Below are 20,522 nucleotides of genomic sequence, written 5' to 3' on the forward strand. Positions count from 1 at the left end.
CTGAATACTCTAATGCGTGGTTGTGGCATCACAGTCCATTTGTAAACAATTATCAACTGAATATCGTCTTATGTGATGGGGAAAAGCATTTTAAGCTATAAGATCGCTTCAATAAACTATATGAATTGATTGCATGAGAATACACACTGCTTATTTCCTCATTAATGACATTAAAATTTCTGCTCTGCATTTGAAGATATACATTTATCAATGTTGGGCATTGTTGATGTTGAAGAGAGAGTCTATATCTTTATTTAATATTGGAGTGATATGCTTCAAAAGCATTTCTGTTCTTTACTAAAGTTGGAGCAATATGCCTAGTTTGCTGTTGGAGTATTGTGGAAAATAGTGCTGGGTAAACTAGTGTAGCTGCAGCAGCATTGGTGAACAGATAGCACAGTTTAAACCAAGTGCATATTTAAATCCCCATCACCTTGTCTTCCAATTAAGAAGTGATTGAGGTAAGTGTTTCCTTGAAGGAGAGTGCTCATTGTGAAGTTTGTTGTCTAATTGAACAGTAGACAGAGTTGTTCTTTCACTTGACTCATGAGCATACAAGTGCTGCTGTCTTGTTTAATAGAAGGCTGGGCTAAGTTTCGCAGAAGCAGATTTGTTGTTGGTTGACATTACATGCAGTGGGTTGGCTTTTTCTTGGGCACTCATCCTGACCTGCACATACAAACACAGGCATTTGGAACCAGTTATAAACCATAGGCATTTATACTAGGGTGCACTCAAATCGGTGCTGGATGTATTGCTTGAATGTATATTGAATGGGGAGATATGGTTGAGACAACCAAAATCTGTGATCGTGCATTACAATACCCAAAGTATGTGATGTAGTTGGCTTGGAAACAGAGAAGTGTAACAGAACTGAACACTTCCATACATACTACCCCATTATGCACGAGAACTCAGGAAGCTTTGATATCAGCTTCGCCAGATTGACTGTTCCATTGTAGAGAGTGCATTGGGATTGGCGATTAGCATTGGTTCTGAGTCTTCTGACTTTTCACAGCTCAAAACCAGACCTAAAGCAGTGACTCAATCTGGAACAGAAACCTTGGAATCAACTTTGAAGACTGCACCAAATTTCATTCTGCAGAACATACGTGTTGGTGAGACGTGAGGACTCTAAGCCCTGCATTACAGATCATGTCTACATTGCCATTGCAAGACATTCCCAAGAACATAAATACATAAGATGTGATTCCATGTATGTTTGAGTTTCAGGTAGCCATGAACCTTTATCGCACCTAATCATTCAACCAAAATAAATAGAACACCAGACCCTTCATTTGCACGCACTTCTCACAAGTCTGCATAGCTGTTTGGCTTTTGATTTTTACTTTCATCAAACCCTTCCTCTTCTCCAGAGGAAACATATCTCTAATGAAGCAATGAACTCTCTTAGATATCTACATCAGCAATTGGGTGTCTGCCATCCAACGATAGCATTGAGGATAAACTGCATTTCATCATAAACATGTCTTACAATCTCTTCACTGAGATTTTGTAAAGCTTGCTTCTACTTTTGGCAGACCTGGCTGAAAGGAGAAAGTGCACCAACACAGGCATACCCAGCACAGACCTGATGTTTGCTTGACCACAGTATTCTGCACTTTGAAACATCGAGTGCTTCTGAGCATCCATATTTTACTATGTTTGCCAAATTTTTATAGTTGGTCTTTCCTTGCGCTACAAATCCCCAGGTAAAATGACTTTTACAGACAATATCAGTACAAAATGTGCAAGACAATTAAGCATCACTATACACATTTATGATGGCAATTTTAATTGTCAAAGCATTATTTCTAGTTGAATGAAACATAACCAACTTCTCCACATAGAAGGAAATAAATTGAATCCAGGCACATTAAAGACCACTCTCAAGACAACAAAATGGGTATATCCATAACAAGAAGAGGCTTTCAAAATGAAAGTTCGTTAATCCATCTATCTAAAATCAGGCTTATTCAGATAGAGATGCATAGTCATGTGAACAGACTCACAGCTCTGCAAGAGGGACAACGCCGATAAAATCGCTTGCTCTGCACTTGCACATTTATCTTCTGACCTTCACAGAAGTCACAGACCACCCATCCTTTTCCCTTGCAAGGATCACAGAGGATGCCAGCACCCTTTACTTCCTAGAATGTAAATCACGATTCACAAACTAGTTAAAAATCAATAAACTTATATGCATTTTAAATACCAATCAGGAAACAGATTCAAGTATATACTATTACTGCATCAAAAACTCGCAGGGTACAGTAAGTAAAACCAGCATATATATAGAATAAAGTACGCAAAACCAATATATATGTATGTATGTATGCGCGCCCGCATGGCCTAGAGAAAATTCTGGTGAGGAACGGGGTTGGGGATCAATAATACTCTTTCAAAAACCCTATAAATTAGGAAATTATTGTTGGCACCTTGTTTGTTTTCCAATACAAAGGAAGCATATTTAAAATTACAGTTCAACCTAATGAACTAAGCATAATCATAATGGGTAACACCATTAATTAATACGTATCCTTCATTGCAGGCAGCCATCGCGAGATAAGTATAAATAACCTGTCGCGTGATTAAGGTACCCAATTAATTTTTTTGCAGAGTAAAACAGGGAGAAGTGCTTTTATGTACTTGTTGGGATGGAAGTGAAGAAGCCCTGCAACTAATTCTTTGTGGAAAAGCAGGCCTCGAGTTGGACCATGAAGAAGCTGAGGCAAAAAAGGTGCTTCTGATTGGATTTGCAGAAACCCACATGCTCATTTCCATCTCAATTGCTTACAGCCCAGTTTTTAATGTAAAGCCTTCGAACTGAACGTGTTATCCACACCATTCGGTGCCACCTGCGTTTTAATTTGATTGGTATGTTCTTAACTTGCCCTTTTTTATTTAATTAAACAAAAGTTAATTACATTTGCATCTGTTTCAGGCCGGCAATTATTAGACCATTGAGGAACCTTGACCGTAGAAATTATTGTTATGCTATGCGGTTAATTTTGCCATTTTGCCATTTTGTTATGTTATGAAGAGGTACGTCGCTAGATTCGTGGTCGTGAATGCATCTTGGAAGGAGCAGGTCGGGAAGATGTCCGCGTAGCGACTAATGCACAGTGAAATCCGCCAAGAAAGAAGCTGCCGCTGAATTTTACGGCGGGTATTTTTACCTTCGACTCCCGAGGATTCCAAAGCCGAAACCCCAGCCAACTAACCTCTTGACTCTAACCGAATCAACAATCCCACTCCATCAAACGGGTGTTGTCGGGCCTGGAACAAAAACAAGATTGGAAGTGTTTTTCTAGGGTACAGAGAACATTGTTTCGGTTGGGGAAACGATAGTGCAAGACACATGCATTCAAACATGACAACGAGATATGAAATTTCGGTACCTACGAAAACAAATGATCTAAGTCAAGAGGTAAAATTGTCTTATCAATCAAAATAGGGAAGTGGGTTTAGGTCAATGTCAAATAGTATCAGGGCATTTTAAAGCAAAATCTAGCCCACTTAAAATAGGAGTAGACAAAGAAAAACTGTCTCAAAGGGAAAGTACTTGAGCCCTTTGTAATAAGCAATATTCAAACAAGTCTCCTTTGCAAGCATGGAGCAACAGTAGGCCCCAAAGGAAAAGTCATCGATGATTCTGCCTTCTATAGCCCTACATCCACACCTGACACCTAGTCATTTGATCTTTATGTGAAAGAATTGTTAAGTTCAAAGAAGTGGTTGGAGGTTTTAGACGCTAAAGAGCAGCAAAGATATCATAAAATTCATGTAATAACAGCGAAAAATCAGGCTTTAGCAGAAAGCATTAAAGTTTTGAAGGAGCAAGTGGCATTGCTACAGGTAGTCCTCTTGATGGGGAAGACAAAGGTACAAAACATGAAGAAATTTGTAGTGGAAAGTACAAAGGTGGTGAATTCGAAACCATCCTAGGATAAAGGGAAAGTGGTTGCCCAAATAGACAACCATGAAGAGAAAGTATGAGAGGAAAAGAAAGCAGGGTCCATAAAAGTTTCCAAAACTTGGGCTCGAGCTATTAGCAATTTTGCTAATAGGGAAGAAGAAGCAAGCATTCGGGTTGGCAATATGCAAGATACAAAAAGCAAGGAAAGGCAAGATAAAGCAAATATAATTATTAAAGGGGTGAAAAATTATGGGGAAAATGGATGTACTCTTGACCTTGCAAGGGACTTCTTAAAAGACAAGCCGCTTTTGCAAGGACAAATATGCCAACCATGGAGTATGGGTAAGATTAACGGGGAGAGATTCAAACCCATAAGAGTCATCATGCCTAGCTTACGTGATAAATATATCATTCTAAGCAAGAAGCAACTCTTGAGGGGTTCTCGACTTTTTTTAGAAGAAGATTTAACTATAAGACAACATGAGGAAAGGAGGGAGGAAATGTCAAAGGTTAGGGCAACAAGGGACGAGGGCAAGACAGCATGGATTTATAAAAGTAAAGTTGTGTTAGCACATTTTAGACTTCATTCCAAAACAAAGCAGCAAGATGATAACAAAGAAGAGGTAACAAATTCTTTAGCAGGAAACCATGCAACAAGGTCAATATGGGCAAGTAGGAACAAAGACTCAATTGTGAGTCTTGTATGTGAAAACAAATAGCAATCAAGTCATACCTAGGTTTCCTTAAGACTAGTTTGTTGGAGCTGCAAAGGTTACCCATGGAGACGAGGCCCTAGGTTAAGGCCTATTGCGGAAGATAGAGACATAATTTGCCTCATAGAAACACATGAGCATGAACGGTGCAAGACACCTTTGTTTGAAGGGTACTAGAAGATGGTAGTGTGGAACAAGGCAGCAGAGAATGGCAAAGGACACAGGGGTATCATGATATTACTGAGGGAAAAGGAAGGTTGTTTCATTTAGTTAGAAAAAGAAGACTCAGATAAACAATTCATTTGGTTTCAAATATCAGAAAATGGAAATCACATTAGAATTGCCGCGTGTTATTTTGTGTCGCAAGTTTCAAAAACTTACAAAAGTAGAGGGCTTGACCATAAACATCCCTTTACAACCTTAAAAGTAGATATCACCACATATTCTCGGTTGGGTGAAGTCCTTATAGTGGGTGATTTCAATGCTAAGGCTGCAAGTGAACAAGCTAGCATTCTTTGTTGTAAAGAAGATTACGACCCCTTTTGGCTTACAAAAGAGAGTAATCATCAGTGGGAAATAACTTCAGAGTGCTGTTAGGATATTCCGACACATAGGAAATAGTTAAGTTCAACTTGGTCTAGTATAGAGTTAGGTAAAGTGTGTTTCTTTACCGTTGTACATTTTGTAACTTACAATCCGACGGTCACGATATGTAGTGATCCGACGGTTCATTCTCTCCTCGGTATTACCGACACTTGATCCGTGGCTTGACACCCGATTGGTCCATGAGTTCTATTTAAAGCGCATGGAGGGTCATTGTTCGGGTAATCCGTGCATGAGAGAAGCTTATGTAAATTTTCATTCTTTGATTAATAAATTGCCTGTAGTACCCACATTGGGACAGGCCGTGGACTGTTTCCCTCTTTGAGGGTTTTAACCACGTCAAAAATACTGGTGTATTGATCTGTGATCTGGTTGTGAGCGGTGTCCTTTTGGTATTCTTTCTGAGGAACTTACCCTGTAAATTCCTACATGGTATCAGAGCTATTTGAGGGCCGCGTCCGTTGGTGATCCAAATCTGAAGCCGGTAAAACTGCATCTGGCTGTCGTTTCCTAGATCTGTTGTTTCTGACTGCTTTCGGGCCGAGAGGACTGCTCTGTTGCGTTCGGAGCATCTGTTCCAGTGAGGAACCCCTTTCGTTTCACGCGAAAAGGTTTCCGGTAGCCCTAGCTGCGTCATTTTTCAGATCGGGAGGTATACAGTGTTTTTTGCAGTTTACTGTTATTTTCTCTCTGCTTATTTCGGTTTCGGTTTATTTAGCCTTTTTTTTTAACCGGATCTATACCTTTCATTTCTGCGTATGCTCTTTGCCCTGCGACTCTGTGCGATCTGGGCAAATCAGAAACAGAAAGGAAGGATTTTTCTCATGCGTATGCTCTTTTCCCTGCACCTTAGTGTGATCTCGGAAAATCAGAAACATTGAGAAAAATATTTAGTTTTTCGGCTAAAGCTAACTTTGAGATTTTTTTTAAAAATTTCTAGTTTTTGGCTAAAGCTAACTTCGAGCCGCAAGGTTCGTTTTTGTTTGCATATTCGTGTTGGGTTTTGTGTTTTGTGTTTTGTAGGAAAAAAAGAGCTTTCTCAAGGCAAGCACGCAAACCAAGGCCCCCCCCCCCTCTCTCTCTCTCTCAAATTTTTTGTATAGATCAATTGGTTCAAAGCTATTTTAAGAGAGTAGAGGTCTTGGGTTCAAGTCTCCATTTTGTGGGGGCGGATTTTTTCATTCCCGCACATTCGCGCACTTTGCCGGCAACGTCAACAATTTTTTTAAAAAAGCCATAACTTCTTCATCCGGAAGCCTTTTTCAGAGCCGTTTTTTTTAAAACCGCCTATTTTTTCGAGATCTATCCATTGGAACACTTACTTTCAGCATTTTCAGCTTCAGTTTTTTTTTAAAAATGGAAAGTCCATGCCAAGTCATTCTTGACAGCACTAACTACTTCCAATGGGTAGCCTACATGGAAGATTTACTTAGAAGTAAAGGTCTCTTCAGAATAGCCACAGACCAAGAGAAGAAACCAAAAGATGAAGACAAGGCTGCAAAATGGGAAAATAGACAAGATCAAGCACGTGGTTTGATAGGGATGTCTATTTCTCCTGATCTTAGATTCCACATTGCAGAACTTGAGACTCCTCATGAAGCATTAGAAAAACTCGCTAAAGTTTTTGGGATTAAAAATGAAATTAGAGCCCATCAACTTGAAAATGAGTTGCTTACTTTGGATCCTAATAATTTTTCTTGCATTGAAGATTTCTTGTCCAAATTCAAGACCCTTAGATATCTCTTGGAAGGTGTTAAAGTTAAGAAAGAAGATGGTAACCTTATTTATTCCATCCTTACTAAGTTGGGACCAGCCTACTCTGTATTTGTTTCCACTTTCCATTCTACAAGGGAAGCTTTCATTTGTCAAGGAAAAGACTACAAGGCCCCTTCCTTTGACTCCTTTTGTGATTCCTTAATAAGAGAACAAGAAAAACTCTTACACCTTGGTCTTCTTAATCTTGGAAACTCTTCCACGAAAGCGTTAGCCGCCCAGCAGCAACCAAATTCAAAGAATCCTAAGAAGTCATATCCTCAAAAGAATGGTCCTAAACCAACTCAGCCTCAAAATGAAAGATCATTTCAGCAAAATGATAAGACCAATAAAAACAAATGGAAGAAGACTGATAGACATTGTAACTTTTGTAATCGAGATGGCCACTTAGAATCTAAATGCTTTAAGAAGATGGAAGCCTTGGAAGCCGCAATGAAGAAACATAACATCCATGTGGAGCCTACTTCAACTTCAACTTCCGGAATGGCACTTTCTGCATGTCGTTGTCAATCATCTCAGTCTGGTTATGCATTAAATGTATCTTCTTCTTCTTCTCATTCTCATGAGTGGCTCATTGATTCTGGAGCCTCTTATCACATGGCCAAAAACCAAGCCATGTTTTCTTCTTTAAATGATTGTAACACCAAAAATATATATGTTGGTGATGATAGATCTCTTAATGTTGTAGGGACTGGAACTGTTCATCTAGACAATGGTCAGTTTAATGATGTATTATGTGTTCCAACCCTATCCTGCAACCTTCTATCTGTCTATCAGATAACTCATTCAGGTGAAGGTAAAATTGTTGAATTTTCACCTCATGATGTTGTAATCAAGGATCTAAAAGATCCTAAACAGATTCTAGCTACTGGTCTTGCTGATGATTCCACAAGGTTGTTTAAGTTTCACAACTTTGGGTCATCAAATCTTCCCTCAGTATTTGTTGCTCATAATGATGAAGTGAGCAAACTTTGGCATGAGCGATTTGGTCACTTAAACTATCGCTCCCTTCAGCATCTATGTAAAGAAAATATGGTGACAGGTCTTCCTATGGTATCTTGCAGAGATGGTGTTTGCTTCGGATGTGTACTCGGAAAACATCATCGGGACAGTTTTGACAAACGTGCCTCTTGGCACGCCTCAGCCCCTTTACAGCTTGTGCACAGTGATTTATGTGGTCCTCTTCCTGTTGCTTCATTCTCTGGCTGCAAGTACTTCTTAACTTTCATTGATGATTTCTCCAGACGCACTTGGGTATACTTCTTAAAACTCAAGAGCGAAGTATTTAACACATTTTTGGCCTTCAAAGCCTTTGTTGAAAAACAATCTGGACATCAAATTCTTAAGCTAAGAACTGATAATGGTGGAGAATATGTTAAAAACACATTCATCAACTTTTGCACCGAAAATGGAATTCAAATGCAACATACTGTTCCATGCACTCCACAACAAAATGGTGTAGCTGAAAGGAAAAATCGCACCTTAAAGGAAATGGCAAATTGTATGCTGCAATCTAAAGGACTCAGTCTTAGTTTTTGGGCCGAAGCAATTAATTGTGCAAATTATATAATCAATCGCACTCCTACTAAGGTTCTAGAGAATATCACTCCAGAAGAAGCTTGGAGTTCCATTAAACCAGATGTAAGTCACTTTCGTGTGTTTGGAAGTGAAGCATGGGCCCATATTCCAGATGAAAAGCATAAAGCTTTAGAACCTAAGAGTGAGAAATGTACTTTTGTTGGATATTCTGAAGATGTAAAAGGTTATAGACTTATTCCATTTAAGTCCAAAAATGTTATCATTAGAAGAGATGTAAAATTTGATGAAAATAAATCGGCCTGCGAGCCTAGTCCGGCGGATGTGCCACCTCTTCCTATCTCTTCTACTTTTGAAAACATTTCTTCTTCAGATGATGAAAGCGAGGATGATAATCCTCCCCCACCTTCTCAAGATCCTCAACTTCCAAGATGGGTCCGTGCTACTCGGGATGCAGCAGGTGATCTTGCCGGTGATCCTACAGATCAGCGACGTACACGTTCTCAGTTTGAAAGAGCCTCTTCTTTACTGGCTCAAGCTCCAGTAAATCATGATCCTGACACTTTTGCAGAAGCTTCAGGCCATCCACATTGGGAAGCAACTATGAATGAAGAATATCATTCATTGATGACAAATGATACATGGGATCTTGTTCCTCTACCAAAGGGACGCAAACTTGTTAGATGTAAATGGGTTTACAGAACCAAGTATGGACCAGATGGGAAAGTTGATAAACATAAGGCTCGTCTCGTTGCTAAGGGCTTTTCACAGGTTGAAGGCATTGACTACACTGAAACCTTCTCCCCTGTTGCCAAAATGAACTCTATCCGCCTTGTTCTTTCCTTTGTTGCCTCTTTAAAATGGGAAGTCCATCAGATGGATGTTAAATCTGCCTTCTTGCATGGGGACTTGCAGGAAGAAATCTATATGGAACAACCCATTGGCTTCATACAAACAGACTCCAGCCTTGTTTGTCGACTTAAGAAATCCCTTTATGGCCTCAAGCAAGCTCCTCGGGCTTGGTATGCCAAAATGGATAGCTTTCTTTTAGAATCTGGCTTTTCTAGGTGTCATTCTGACAATACTGTCTACACCAAGAAAGTGGGCAACTCTCTTATCATCCTTGTTCTTTATGTTGATGATCTTATTCTTACTGGTAGTGATCCCAACCTTATAAACCATGTGAAGTCCAGCCTTAAAAAGAAATTTGAAATGACAGACTTAGGACACTTACACTATTTTCTCGGTCTTCAAGTCTTGCAATCCAAGGAGGGTATTTTCCTTTCCCAGTCCAAGTATGCTTGTGATATTCTTCGTCGTTTTCACATGGAAGACTGTAAGCCAGCCCCTTCTCCCTTTCAGTCTGGAGTCAAACTTTCAGTCTCTTGTACTTCTCCTGAAGTTGATGCTACCTTATACCGTCAACTTGTAGGAAAACTCTTGTATTTAACCCATACTCGTCCTGATCTTTCCTTTGTTGTTGGCCTTGTTGCTCGTTTTATGCAAAACCCCCGTGAAAGTCATTGGAAAGCAGCTAAAAGAATACTTCGTTATGTTCGAGGTACAGTACAGTTTGGGATTCATTACAGTGCCAAAGCAGCTCCTCTGTTAGTTGGTTTCACTGATTCTGATTGGGCTGGTGACCCTGATGATCGGAAATCTACTGCCGGTTATGTCTTCACTCTTGGTTCAGGACCTATTACATGGGCTTGTAAGAAACAGGCTGCCATTTCTCTTTCGTCAGTAGAAGCAGAGTATCGTGGTGCCGTGGAAGCTAGTAAGGAAGCCTTGTGGCTTCGTCAGATCCTATCATAGTTTGGCTTTGAGCAGCAGCATCCAACCACACTTTGGTGTGATAATCAAAGTGCCATTCAGCTATGCAAAGATCCAGTCCAGCATCAGCGCAGCAAACACATTGAACTACACATGCACTTCATCAGAAAGCTCATTCATGACCATGTTCTTGAAGTGCAATATTGTTCAACAGATGATCAGGTTGCAGACATCTTCACAAAGGCTCTCACAGAGGCGAAGTTCACTAAACTTCGATATATGCTTGGAGTTCAGGAAGTTGTCACTAAGGGGGGATAGGCTCTAGTGCCTCCTTCCTTCTCCTATTGTGTCATATTTGTAAATCCTTCAATCCTATCCCAAGTTGTTCTTAAGGGGGGATGTTAGGATATTCCGACACATAGGAAATAGTTAAGTTCAACTTGGTCTAGTATAGAGTTAGGTATAGAGTTAGGTAAAGTGTGTTTCTTTACCGTTGTACATTTTGTAACTTACAATCCGACGGTCACGATATGTAGTGATCCGACGGTTCATTCTCTCCTCGGTATTACCGACACTTGATCCGTGGCTTGGCACCCGATTGGTCCATGAGTTCTATTTAAAGCGCATGGAGGGTCATTGTTCGGGTAATCCGTGCATGAGAGAAGCTTATGTAAATTTTCATTCTTTGATTAATAAATTGCCTGTAGTACCCACGTTGGGACAGGCCGTGGACTGTTTCCCTCTTTGAGGGTTTTAACCACGTCAAAAATACTGGTGTATTGATCTGTGATCTGGTTGTGAGCGGTGTCCTTTTGGTATTCTTTCTGAGGAACTTACCCTGTAAATTCCTACAAGTGCAAGGGCTTCAATCTCTTTGGTGAACAATTGCTTACTCTATGTGGGGCTTTCAATATAGTCATTTGTAATGGTTTGACTAGATGGGCAAAGTCTGGTAATTTCACTTGCACTATTTACAATATTGGAGCAAGTGTAGTAGATTATGTAACTTGTACGCATAGTTTTGTGTGAGAAAATGGAGGAAGTTTTGATTGAAGAACAAATTTGGGATTTAAAATCGGATCACAAGCCAGTTTATTTAAGTTTCTCTTGGACTGGAAAGAAGCAGTTAGGGTCAAAGACTCAATGTGTTCAACAAATCTCCCAAAGGGTAGAATTCTTTTTTACTCCATAAAATTGTAATACCTTCAAAATAACACTAGAGGGGCTCTTCGAGAAGGAGAAAATTATGATCCATGATCTTCATAGTCATGAATTAACACATTTAATTCAAAGCGCACTTGCGGAGTAGAAAAGAGCAAAAATTAAGAAGGTCGAAACAAATTGTTTTCAGTTTACTGCTTGGTTTGACGAAGAATGCAAAAAAGCAAGGAGAATGTTGAAAGAGTCAAACAAGGATAACATAATGTAGAAATTCTACAAATCTCGCTCCTCTAAGACCATAGAGAAAATCTGACTATAGATTAACTCGATAATGCAAAATACTATAATCTACTTCTACTATCAATTTGCTTTGTGGAAGCTTAAAAATTGAGCAAGATCGAGCTGAACACATATAACTAGAAGAAGAAGAATCAATGCACAATACACATGAAAATACTTTGGGGAAAGCCTCAGCTAAAAACCCCACTATCTGTATTATCATACAAGGTGGAAATACATCAGAATTATACAAAGCCTTAGCAAAACGAAAGAAGTGGTTTTCTCTACTAAAAGAAAATGTAACCAGCGTAAGTTCTACTTTGAAGGCAACGCTCTGGAAGAAATTGTGGATTACAAATACCTCGGAATTGACTTCAATAGAAATGTAAGCTGGGATAATTGTATAAAGAAAAGAACTTTGGGGGCTTGGAAAGCATTTTATGCTTTTCAAAATAGGTGTAGAGACGCAGAGTTATGGGACTGGAAGACCACACAAACTCTTTTTGGGTTTTTAATGATTCAGGTGATTCTTTACGGTTATGAACTGTGGGCTAGTCGTACATCTGACATGAAGTGGAAATAGATTGAGAAAATTCAGAAGCAATTTATTACAAACAAGTTCAAAATTAAAAGTGTTGTGCTTTATGATATCATGTTAAGTGAAACGAGGGCTGCTCCAATTGAAGCAATTGTCATGGTGCGAATCATAAGATATTAAAAAAAAAAGGGCAAATGGAGGGTAGATGGCCTAAGGTTGTCTTTAACAACATATTGTGCAAAAGAAAGAAGACTTAGATGCAACAAAATAATAAATGGTTTAGCAAATGGGGAATTTGCTTGAACATTTGTCCCACAAACATCAAAGAGATAAAAACTTGTGTTACGGATAAGTTCCACAAGCATACTTGGGATAAGGAACTTATAGGGAGAAAGAAAAACACTATATTGAAGATTTTAATCCCGCTTATAATCATCAACAAAAAACGTACATAGGGGTCAATATTTTCTGGAGAGCCAAAAATCTTATTGCTTAGTTAAGGACTAATTATCATCAACTCTGTTGTGAAACAGGGCGTTGGAAAAGGCCAAAAGAAGTGTGGGAAGAAAGAGTGTATTTTTGCTCTTCCGGAAAAGTGGAAACATAAAAGCATTTCATTTTAGAATTTGAGGCCTTCAAAGACAACAAGGAAAGTTATGTAGATATTATGGCAGCTAGCTCTTGGGACAATTTATTGAGTGAGGGGTTTGTCGAGAAGCTAAGAGAGTTTATTGTGAGGCTTCACAAGAAAAGGGTTGAACACATGAATCAGATGGCGAAGCAATCTATCCCATATGTTATCTTTAGCCTCGTGGACATTAAAATAATTTCTTCTTCTTCTTCTGATTAAACACAAGTTAGCTACATTTGCATCTGTTTTAGGTCAACAATTATTAGACCATGAGGAACCTTGACCGTAGCAATTTATGTTACATTATGCGGTTGATTTTTCCATTTTAAATCAAAGATAACATTTAATGAAAAAGTTCAACACCAACTATTTGTTGAAGAAAGTGTAACTAGGTTCGGTCTTCATAAATTTACTTTTGATATTTGTATTTATTCAAGAAAAGAAATATTATTTTTGTTATATTAATCAATGAGTTTCTTGCTCATTGAAATAGGTCTATCACATGTCAAAGTGTTATAGGTGAGTCAAAGAGTCAAAAGAAAATGTTGAAGACCCTTAAGGGCATGTTACACCATGTATATATTTGTATAAGAGTCAAAGAATATCCCTCCAAGCAAAGACAAGTTCTCTCCATGCAACGACATCCTGAAAGGAGGCAAAATGAAGAAGAAAAATGAAGTCAGCCTACTGTCCTCAAGTCGGCCTAAAGGAGGGACAATCCTCTATATATAGAGGTTGTCCACTCCTCCAACGACAAGCCAAACACACCTTTGAAATCAATGAGGAAATATAGCTGAGAAAAGGTGAAGAAAAGTCGAGTTTAAGGAGCCTCTAGTGCAACGAAGAAGGAGAAGTCTAAACCAAAGTTGAAGGGACTATTTTTAGGGTGAAAAATAGTCACACGTGCAAGAAATAGAGGACAATATGCAGTTACATCAGTAGCAAGATCACAGTCATATATATCTTATCATTTGGGCTAGAAAGTTAGGCCTATAAGGCCTCCTACTCAACCGAAGGAAAGGCTCTCCCAAGCAAAGTTCAAAGGAGCCTAATATTCAAGGAAACCACCCACACGTGTGAGAAACTAGGGTTGTTGTGTTGTCACATCAAGCCTACAACTACACATCAAGAAGAAACTTGGTTGGTCAAGAGAAGGAAGATGATCCATAGGTGAAGGATATCACTAAGTATAAAAGATAAGTATCTCTTCTAGAGCTCACATAAACAAGGTATATCTCCAGTCAAAGAAGGAAGAAGGAGGATGAAGTGCTGAGAAACAAAGTGCAGGAAGAAGAAAGGACTTGACTTGTGCTTGGAGGATATTCTTGTCAAGGGTCTAGGGTTTGGCATTGACCAATAAGAAGCTTCAATAAGAGAAATTTACAAAAGGGTTTTCCTCTCTAAGAGAGAGAGGTTTTTCCCTGACAGAGAGCCAACATCTTGTGTTCTTGTTCTTATGTTTTTGGTAGCAGTTTGATGAAGTAAACACACATGCATTAATAAGAAGAGAAGAAGATTAAGCTAACACGATAAATTGTAAAGAGCTTCACAAATTGTTATCAAGTCTAGAAGAATCCTACTATACATCATTTCCCTAGATTCTTCAACATGGTATTAGAGCTAAAGTGACACATCAAAGAAAGGGCATTTCAAGAACACTCATAAGGTGACTCATCAAGAAAGGACATCTCAAGAACAACTACAAAGTTGAAGCATCAAGCCAAGAAGTCTCAATCACATCAAGGATAAGAAAGTCTACCATCTACTATCCATCAAAGAGAACTACAAAGCAAGAAGAAAAGCCTTGTATAAAGGCACCTACAAGAAGAGCAAATCAAAGAGGGACCTACATCAAGCTACACCATCTTCAAAGGGAAAAGCACTACAAGTCAAGTCATCAAGAAAATCTCATCATCAAGCAAGTCCATTTGGAGAAAGCAACTTGAAGAGCATCAAGAAGACAAGCCATCAAGTCTTCAAGAAGAAAGCAAGTCCACTACATCTCAAACTCTATCAAGTAAGTGTATATGTCCCCTCCTAAACATACATCAATGTCTTTTTGCAAGGAAACCAACAAATTGGTTGGGACCACTAACTTCCGTGCATGGAAGAAGAGGATTGATTTACTTCTCAAATAGAATGAACTTCTAGACCTCATCAGAGGGAATACCACTATTCCTACTAAGGAACAAACTCAAGCCTTAGCCAAGAACAATAAGTATGAGACAAGAGCTCAAAGGATTCTAATAGAATCTATCAAAGACCCTCTCATTCCTTATGTCTCCAAATTTGAAACATCAAAAGAAATCTATGATAAACTAATAGAGCTATTCTCGATAAGCACAACTAGAGAAGTGATATCTCTACAAAATGATTTGTACAAAATGAAGATATCCAAGGAAGGAATAGCTCCCTACTTCATGAAGATCTCTGATGAGAGATCAACTTCAATAACTAGGAGAAGTCATGTATGACAGAGAAATGACAACTATAGTACTCAATGCTCTACCTGAGGATTGGGGCAACTTCACATCAAGCATATATGCCAAGAAGTAAGCTACTCCACTAGGTGAACTATGGTATCTATGCAAGATATAGGAAACTAGACTCAAAGCAAAGGATGATGTGGGATCAAAGGAGCAATCATTTGCTACCATGGCCAAGAGAAAGGGAAAATTTGGCAAATTTGGTCCACAAAGAACAAGCAACAGAGATATGTCCAAAGTCCAATGCTTTGGATGCCAATAATATGGAAACTACAAAAGGGATTGTCCCCAACTTAAGAAGGACAACAACAACAAGAGAAAAAGGGAAGAAGATCACATAACTCAAGAAGTGAAAGAAGAAGACAAGAAGCAAAAGAAGGAAGATCCTTCAGATCTCTACTATGACTAATTCAACCTCTTTACTTAAGTCTTCTTTCAAAGTTTTGAGTAGCATAGGAGCATATAGAGATAGGATATAATGCATTGTTAAGTAGCATCTTCTAGAATATAGGAGCATGGTGTAGATATAGCTCAAGATATTCATATAGAAGGAGCATACCTATTATAGGACCTCATCCACAATGAAAGAATAATTGATCATGATTGAGAATCTTAGAAGGCCTCTATCATCAAAAGGAAGAAACATTTGCAGGATAAGGGTCTTCAAGATCCTCTAATAGAATCTTCAAAAGAAGGTTGATAAATAAGAGTAGATGTCTCATTGAGAGTCCCATTCATGGGATTCAAGAAAGGATGATATGCAGGAAAGAAAAGATGAAGCAAGAAAGGCTACACCAATCAAGAAGAACCATCAAATGAAGCCAAGATGATCAAAGCAGAATCAAGATGAGGTATGTATGCATCAAAGTTTAAGTCATGTCATCATATGTATTATTGAATCATGGGAAATGTTCTAAAACATGATCAAGTATAAAAGGATCTCTTTCACCAAAGACATGCTTGAAAGCATGTACTACAATCAAATGAAGGTCAACATGAAGAAATTCTCTCATAAGGAGTATGAGGTTGTTGACTAAACAATCTAAGAAGAAGCAAATGAAGAAAGAGATCAAGCATGTAAGAACACCATGGGCATGAAGAATCATTATCTGACAAAGATTCGGTATAAGACATCTCCCGAAAGAAGGCGTGACAACTCTGACAAAGGAAGAAAAAAATCAAAGGACCCTTGACACCCATGAAGGGCTTGGAGATATTAATATGAAGATAACTGATTCAACTCTACAAAGATGTCATGATGGAAATCCATCCAACAAAGCACTATTTGATGTTGGAGTAATATCAGGATGAAGTCATGAAGGGCTTGTTATCACCCCAAGAAACTCTCCTAGGTTGTATATCAGTGATGCTCGGGAACATTACAAACTCAACAAAAATGTTGGATAAATGGTGGATGAATGAAAGAAATGTTGCATATTCAAGCCAAATAACCACTCCTACTATGATTGACCCCAGACATGGTTGAACACCCCCAAACTACAAGGCTTTAGACCAACAATTACTCATAGTTTAAGGAAAATGTGATGATGGAGAAGACTGATCACACCAGCATATGCACAGGACCCTGTGATGGCCAGCTGCAACCAGTTAAAAGGTCTGTAAATCTATCTTTTAATACACAGACAAGATGACAGCTCTCTGGTATTAAAATAACAGAAACTTGCAAACAAATTCAATGCTACATGCTAAATCCTAACACAGAGGTGGGATGACAACCCCTCTAATGTTGAACATTAACAAAACATGAATAAATGCAAAACAGGCACAACCTGGAACAAGAAGAAGAAGTGGAAAGTGAGCAATCAACAGCAAAAGAATCTTGTATTAGCTGGAAATGCAGACCAGAAGCTACAGGTTACACAGTAGTTACAGTCTCCAGAAGTTGAAGCTTATAACAGAATAACACTCATCAACCTGATTACAACATTTTTCTGAGTATATATAGAATTTGTTTACAAAATTACTCTGCTAGGCTATGCGTAGAGGTGTCTTACTTGGCCACCAACTGCATTTACAGCTAGATATGGGTCTTCTGCTACAATATGAATGTTTTAATGAACAAAATGGCTCTTTTTGTACTTTGATGTACTCTTGAACCGGTAAAATATGATTTGAATGCATTTCCATAATTGTTGCAGTCCTTTATCTGCTCAAGGTGGTTCTTCTTGTCCTTCAGAGGTACACTGTCTCTTGAATGCAGTGGTTGGAGATTGAATGCGCTGAGAATTGAACCATGAGCTCCTTTTATTCGGGTGCACGAGATTGCCATAAACACAAAGACTACACAGGAAACTGGCGGGAGGCAATGGAAGACATAGAGGCAGAACAGATGGCGGAATGAATCCCAACCATTGGATCATAAAAATCAACGGCGGAGATTGCGCGGGAGGAGCTACCGGGAGGTGGCAAAGAATATGCAATGAGGACCATTGGATCACCATCGGGCAGATCCAACGGTGATTGGGGTCAGAAGATGCACGGTTATTAACAAGCGGGGGTTTGGCGGTATAGCGGGCGGGCGGTTTCCCCGCACCACTTATCAGGCGATGGCGGGTTTCATGTGAGGGTGTGCAATCAAGTTATATTACGCCGTGTGGCAGACAAGTTCGACGCGAAACCACCTTCCCCGCTGCCTAACGGACGAGCGACTAATAGGGTGAAGGCTTGCGAACACCGTCAGATGATGAAGCGGGCGCGATCAGACGGTTGAGGTAACGAACATGTGCTCCGGAGTTGATGTGACAGGTGAAAAGACAGGTAAGGGTCCTGCCAGGTTATGTTTTTATTACATCTGCGCATTATAAAGGGTTAGGGCTATAGTGCCAGGGTAAAGCAAGAAATAGATTAATATGGGGTTTATAAAATTATCGGGGATTTAATAAAATTATAACACACAAAGCGCCCAAAAGTCGATTTAACGGTTTATGCAGGGTTACGGGAGGAAAACAAGGACAAAGGGGCTTAAAGAAGAATAAGGAGGACCCAAGGGGAAAGAGAACATGAGGATGTGGAAGCTATAAGGTGAAGAGGGAAAATGAAGGAGAAAGTAATAAAAGTTGTTGCCAGCCTTCTCAACCAAACCAACATTGCTCAACACCTATACTTGATCCATCAACTGCTGAAGAACATAGCAGAGCTAACACTGGCTCCTTCTGGGGATGAGATCCTCCCTGCGAGGTCTCAAGAACCTGCAGATCAATGCCTTTCCAACTGAAAACAAATTAGCCAAAATTCCTAGTGTTCCATTGGGCATGGAGTCTACTGTATCTGAATCAAAGCTGATAAAAACACAATATTTACAACCTTTAAGGCCAAAGACCTTAAACAACATAAACTTTCAAAAACCGCACATTAATTGGGCCATCAAAAACTGCTTCTCCTCCCATACTTTTCAGTATGAAGGTGTTATTCCCTTGAACCTATGAAATGATGAAAGGCCTTGTCCAGAAAGCATCAAATTTCCCATGATTGCCTTTCTTCTCCTTAAGTGCATCCCATTTCAAAACCAAGTCACCAATCTAAAAATTATTTGTTTTTGCCTTTTTGTCAAAGGCTTCCTTGATCCTTCTCTGATGTGCTGCACCTTTTTCAACCAACTGTTCTCTAATTTGATGTATTTCTGCTAGATTAGTGATCCTCTTTGCCATGCATTCTTCCTCATCCTGCTCTTCTTGAAGGAATTTTGCCACAGGGAGAATTAGCTGAATTTGGAATACAACATCAGTGCCATATACCAGCTTGAATGGAGAATTCCCTATGGATTTTTTAATTGTCACTCTGTCAACCCACAGTGCATACTTGAGCTTTGAATCCCAATTCTTTTTATTGTCCTCTAATAGTTTTCTAATTATCCTGATCAGACTTTTGTTAGAGGATTCTGCTAGACCATTTGCTTGAGGATAATAAGAGGTGGAATGAACCAGTTTAATACCCATTGAATCACAAATTTCCACCAAATCTTTTGCCCTGAAGGCTACTGCATTACCTGTAATTAGTTTATGTGGACAACTAAATCTTCTAAAGATATTTTATGTCAAAAACTTCATGACCACATTATGATCAACCTTCCTTGTAGGGACTGCTTCAATCCACTTTGTGAAATAATTAGTGGCTACTAATATCCACTTGTGCTGGCCACTGGAATGTGGATTAATTTCCCCAATGAAATCCAAACCCCACTGCTGAAAAGGTCCTTTTGCCTGAATTGGTTTTAGGGGCAGAGATTTCAACTGTTGTTTTCCTTCAAATCTTTGGCATCTGTCACATGATTTAACAAAAGAAAACACATCAAAAAAAAAGTGGGCCAATAGTACCCAACTCTGAGAATTTTATGGGGTGTAGTTTTCCAATAATGGTGCCCTCCACACATGCTGTTATGAAACCGCTGCATAACTTCTTTTGATTGTTCTTTGTCCAGACACCTTAAAAATATTCCAGATGGATCCCTCCAGTAGAGCAGATTCTCCATAATGCAATAGTTTGCTGCTCTAAGTTTTAATGTTCTGGCCTGACTTTGAGTAAATTCTGAAGGGATTTCTAGCTTCAACAAGAAATTAATTATTGCGGAATACCAACCACACAAAGATAGATTCTCGTCCACAGACTGTTTTTTCTCTGTTGCAGCTATTTTTTCCTCTTCTGCCTGACCACCTTTTTTCCTCTTCTGTCTTGCCATGATTGGGATAATTGGAAGAATACTAGCAGATTGAATGGTAGGGAGTGATGTGATGGATGACAGAGATAAAGGGATGTTTTGGACTGAATGGGATGCTCCCTTTGGGCTGAGATTCAAAGGGGAACTAACTGAATGAGGGGCTGAGATAATCTCTGAAGGTTTTCCCTTATTAGCAGTGTTGTGCTCTAAATCTTCAAATTGTAAATCTTCAGCAATAACTTTATCTTTTAGAGATGAATGAGACTTCTTAAGCTTACCTGATCCTGATGCCCATTTCTGTGATGCTTTCTTCGATTTAACAGTCCCCTCAGGTTCAAGCACTAGTTCAGCTGGCAATTTCTGAGGATTTCTTCGAGTATGTCTTACAAACTGAGCCAGAATTTCAATGTGGAGTCGCCAAAGGATAGTCTTCCT

At 39.1% G+C, this 20,522-nt stretch overlaps 1 protein-coding gene across 2 annotated transcripts in view; it reads right to left on the reverse strand.

The window, feature by feature from the left end:
- Positions 1–2,968, reverse strand: part of LOC149176101 (chaperone protein dnaJ-like protein) — an 81,815-nt gene extending 78,847 nt beyond the window's left edge. The window contains exons 1-2 of one of the 2 annotated variants that reach the window (XM_089419857.1): positions 2,650–2,968; positions 2,013–2,150 (exon numbers count right to left, since the gene is read on the reverse strand). In XM_089419857.1, the coding sequence (XP_089275983.1) occupies positions 2,013–2,150; positions 2,650–2,784 (273 nt within the window). In that variant the 5' untranslated portion in view covers positions 2,785–2,968. The remainder of the gene's footprint in view (positions 1–2,012; positions 2,151–2,649) is intronic. The other variant, XM_089419856.1, reaches the window with a different exon arrangement.
- Positions 2,969–20,522: the final 17,554 nt, after the last annotated feature.

This window comes from Pinus tabuliformis, chromosome 4_1 (genome assembly GCF_031772625.1).
Source record: "Pinus tabuliformis cultivar Carrire ecotype Pingquan chromosome 4_1, CPIR1, whole genome shotgun sequence".
Taxonomy (NCBI): domain Eukaryota; kingdom Viridiplantae; phylum Streptophyta; class Pinopsida; order Pinales; family Pinaceae; genus Pinus; species Pinus tabuliformis.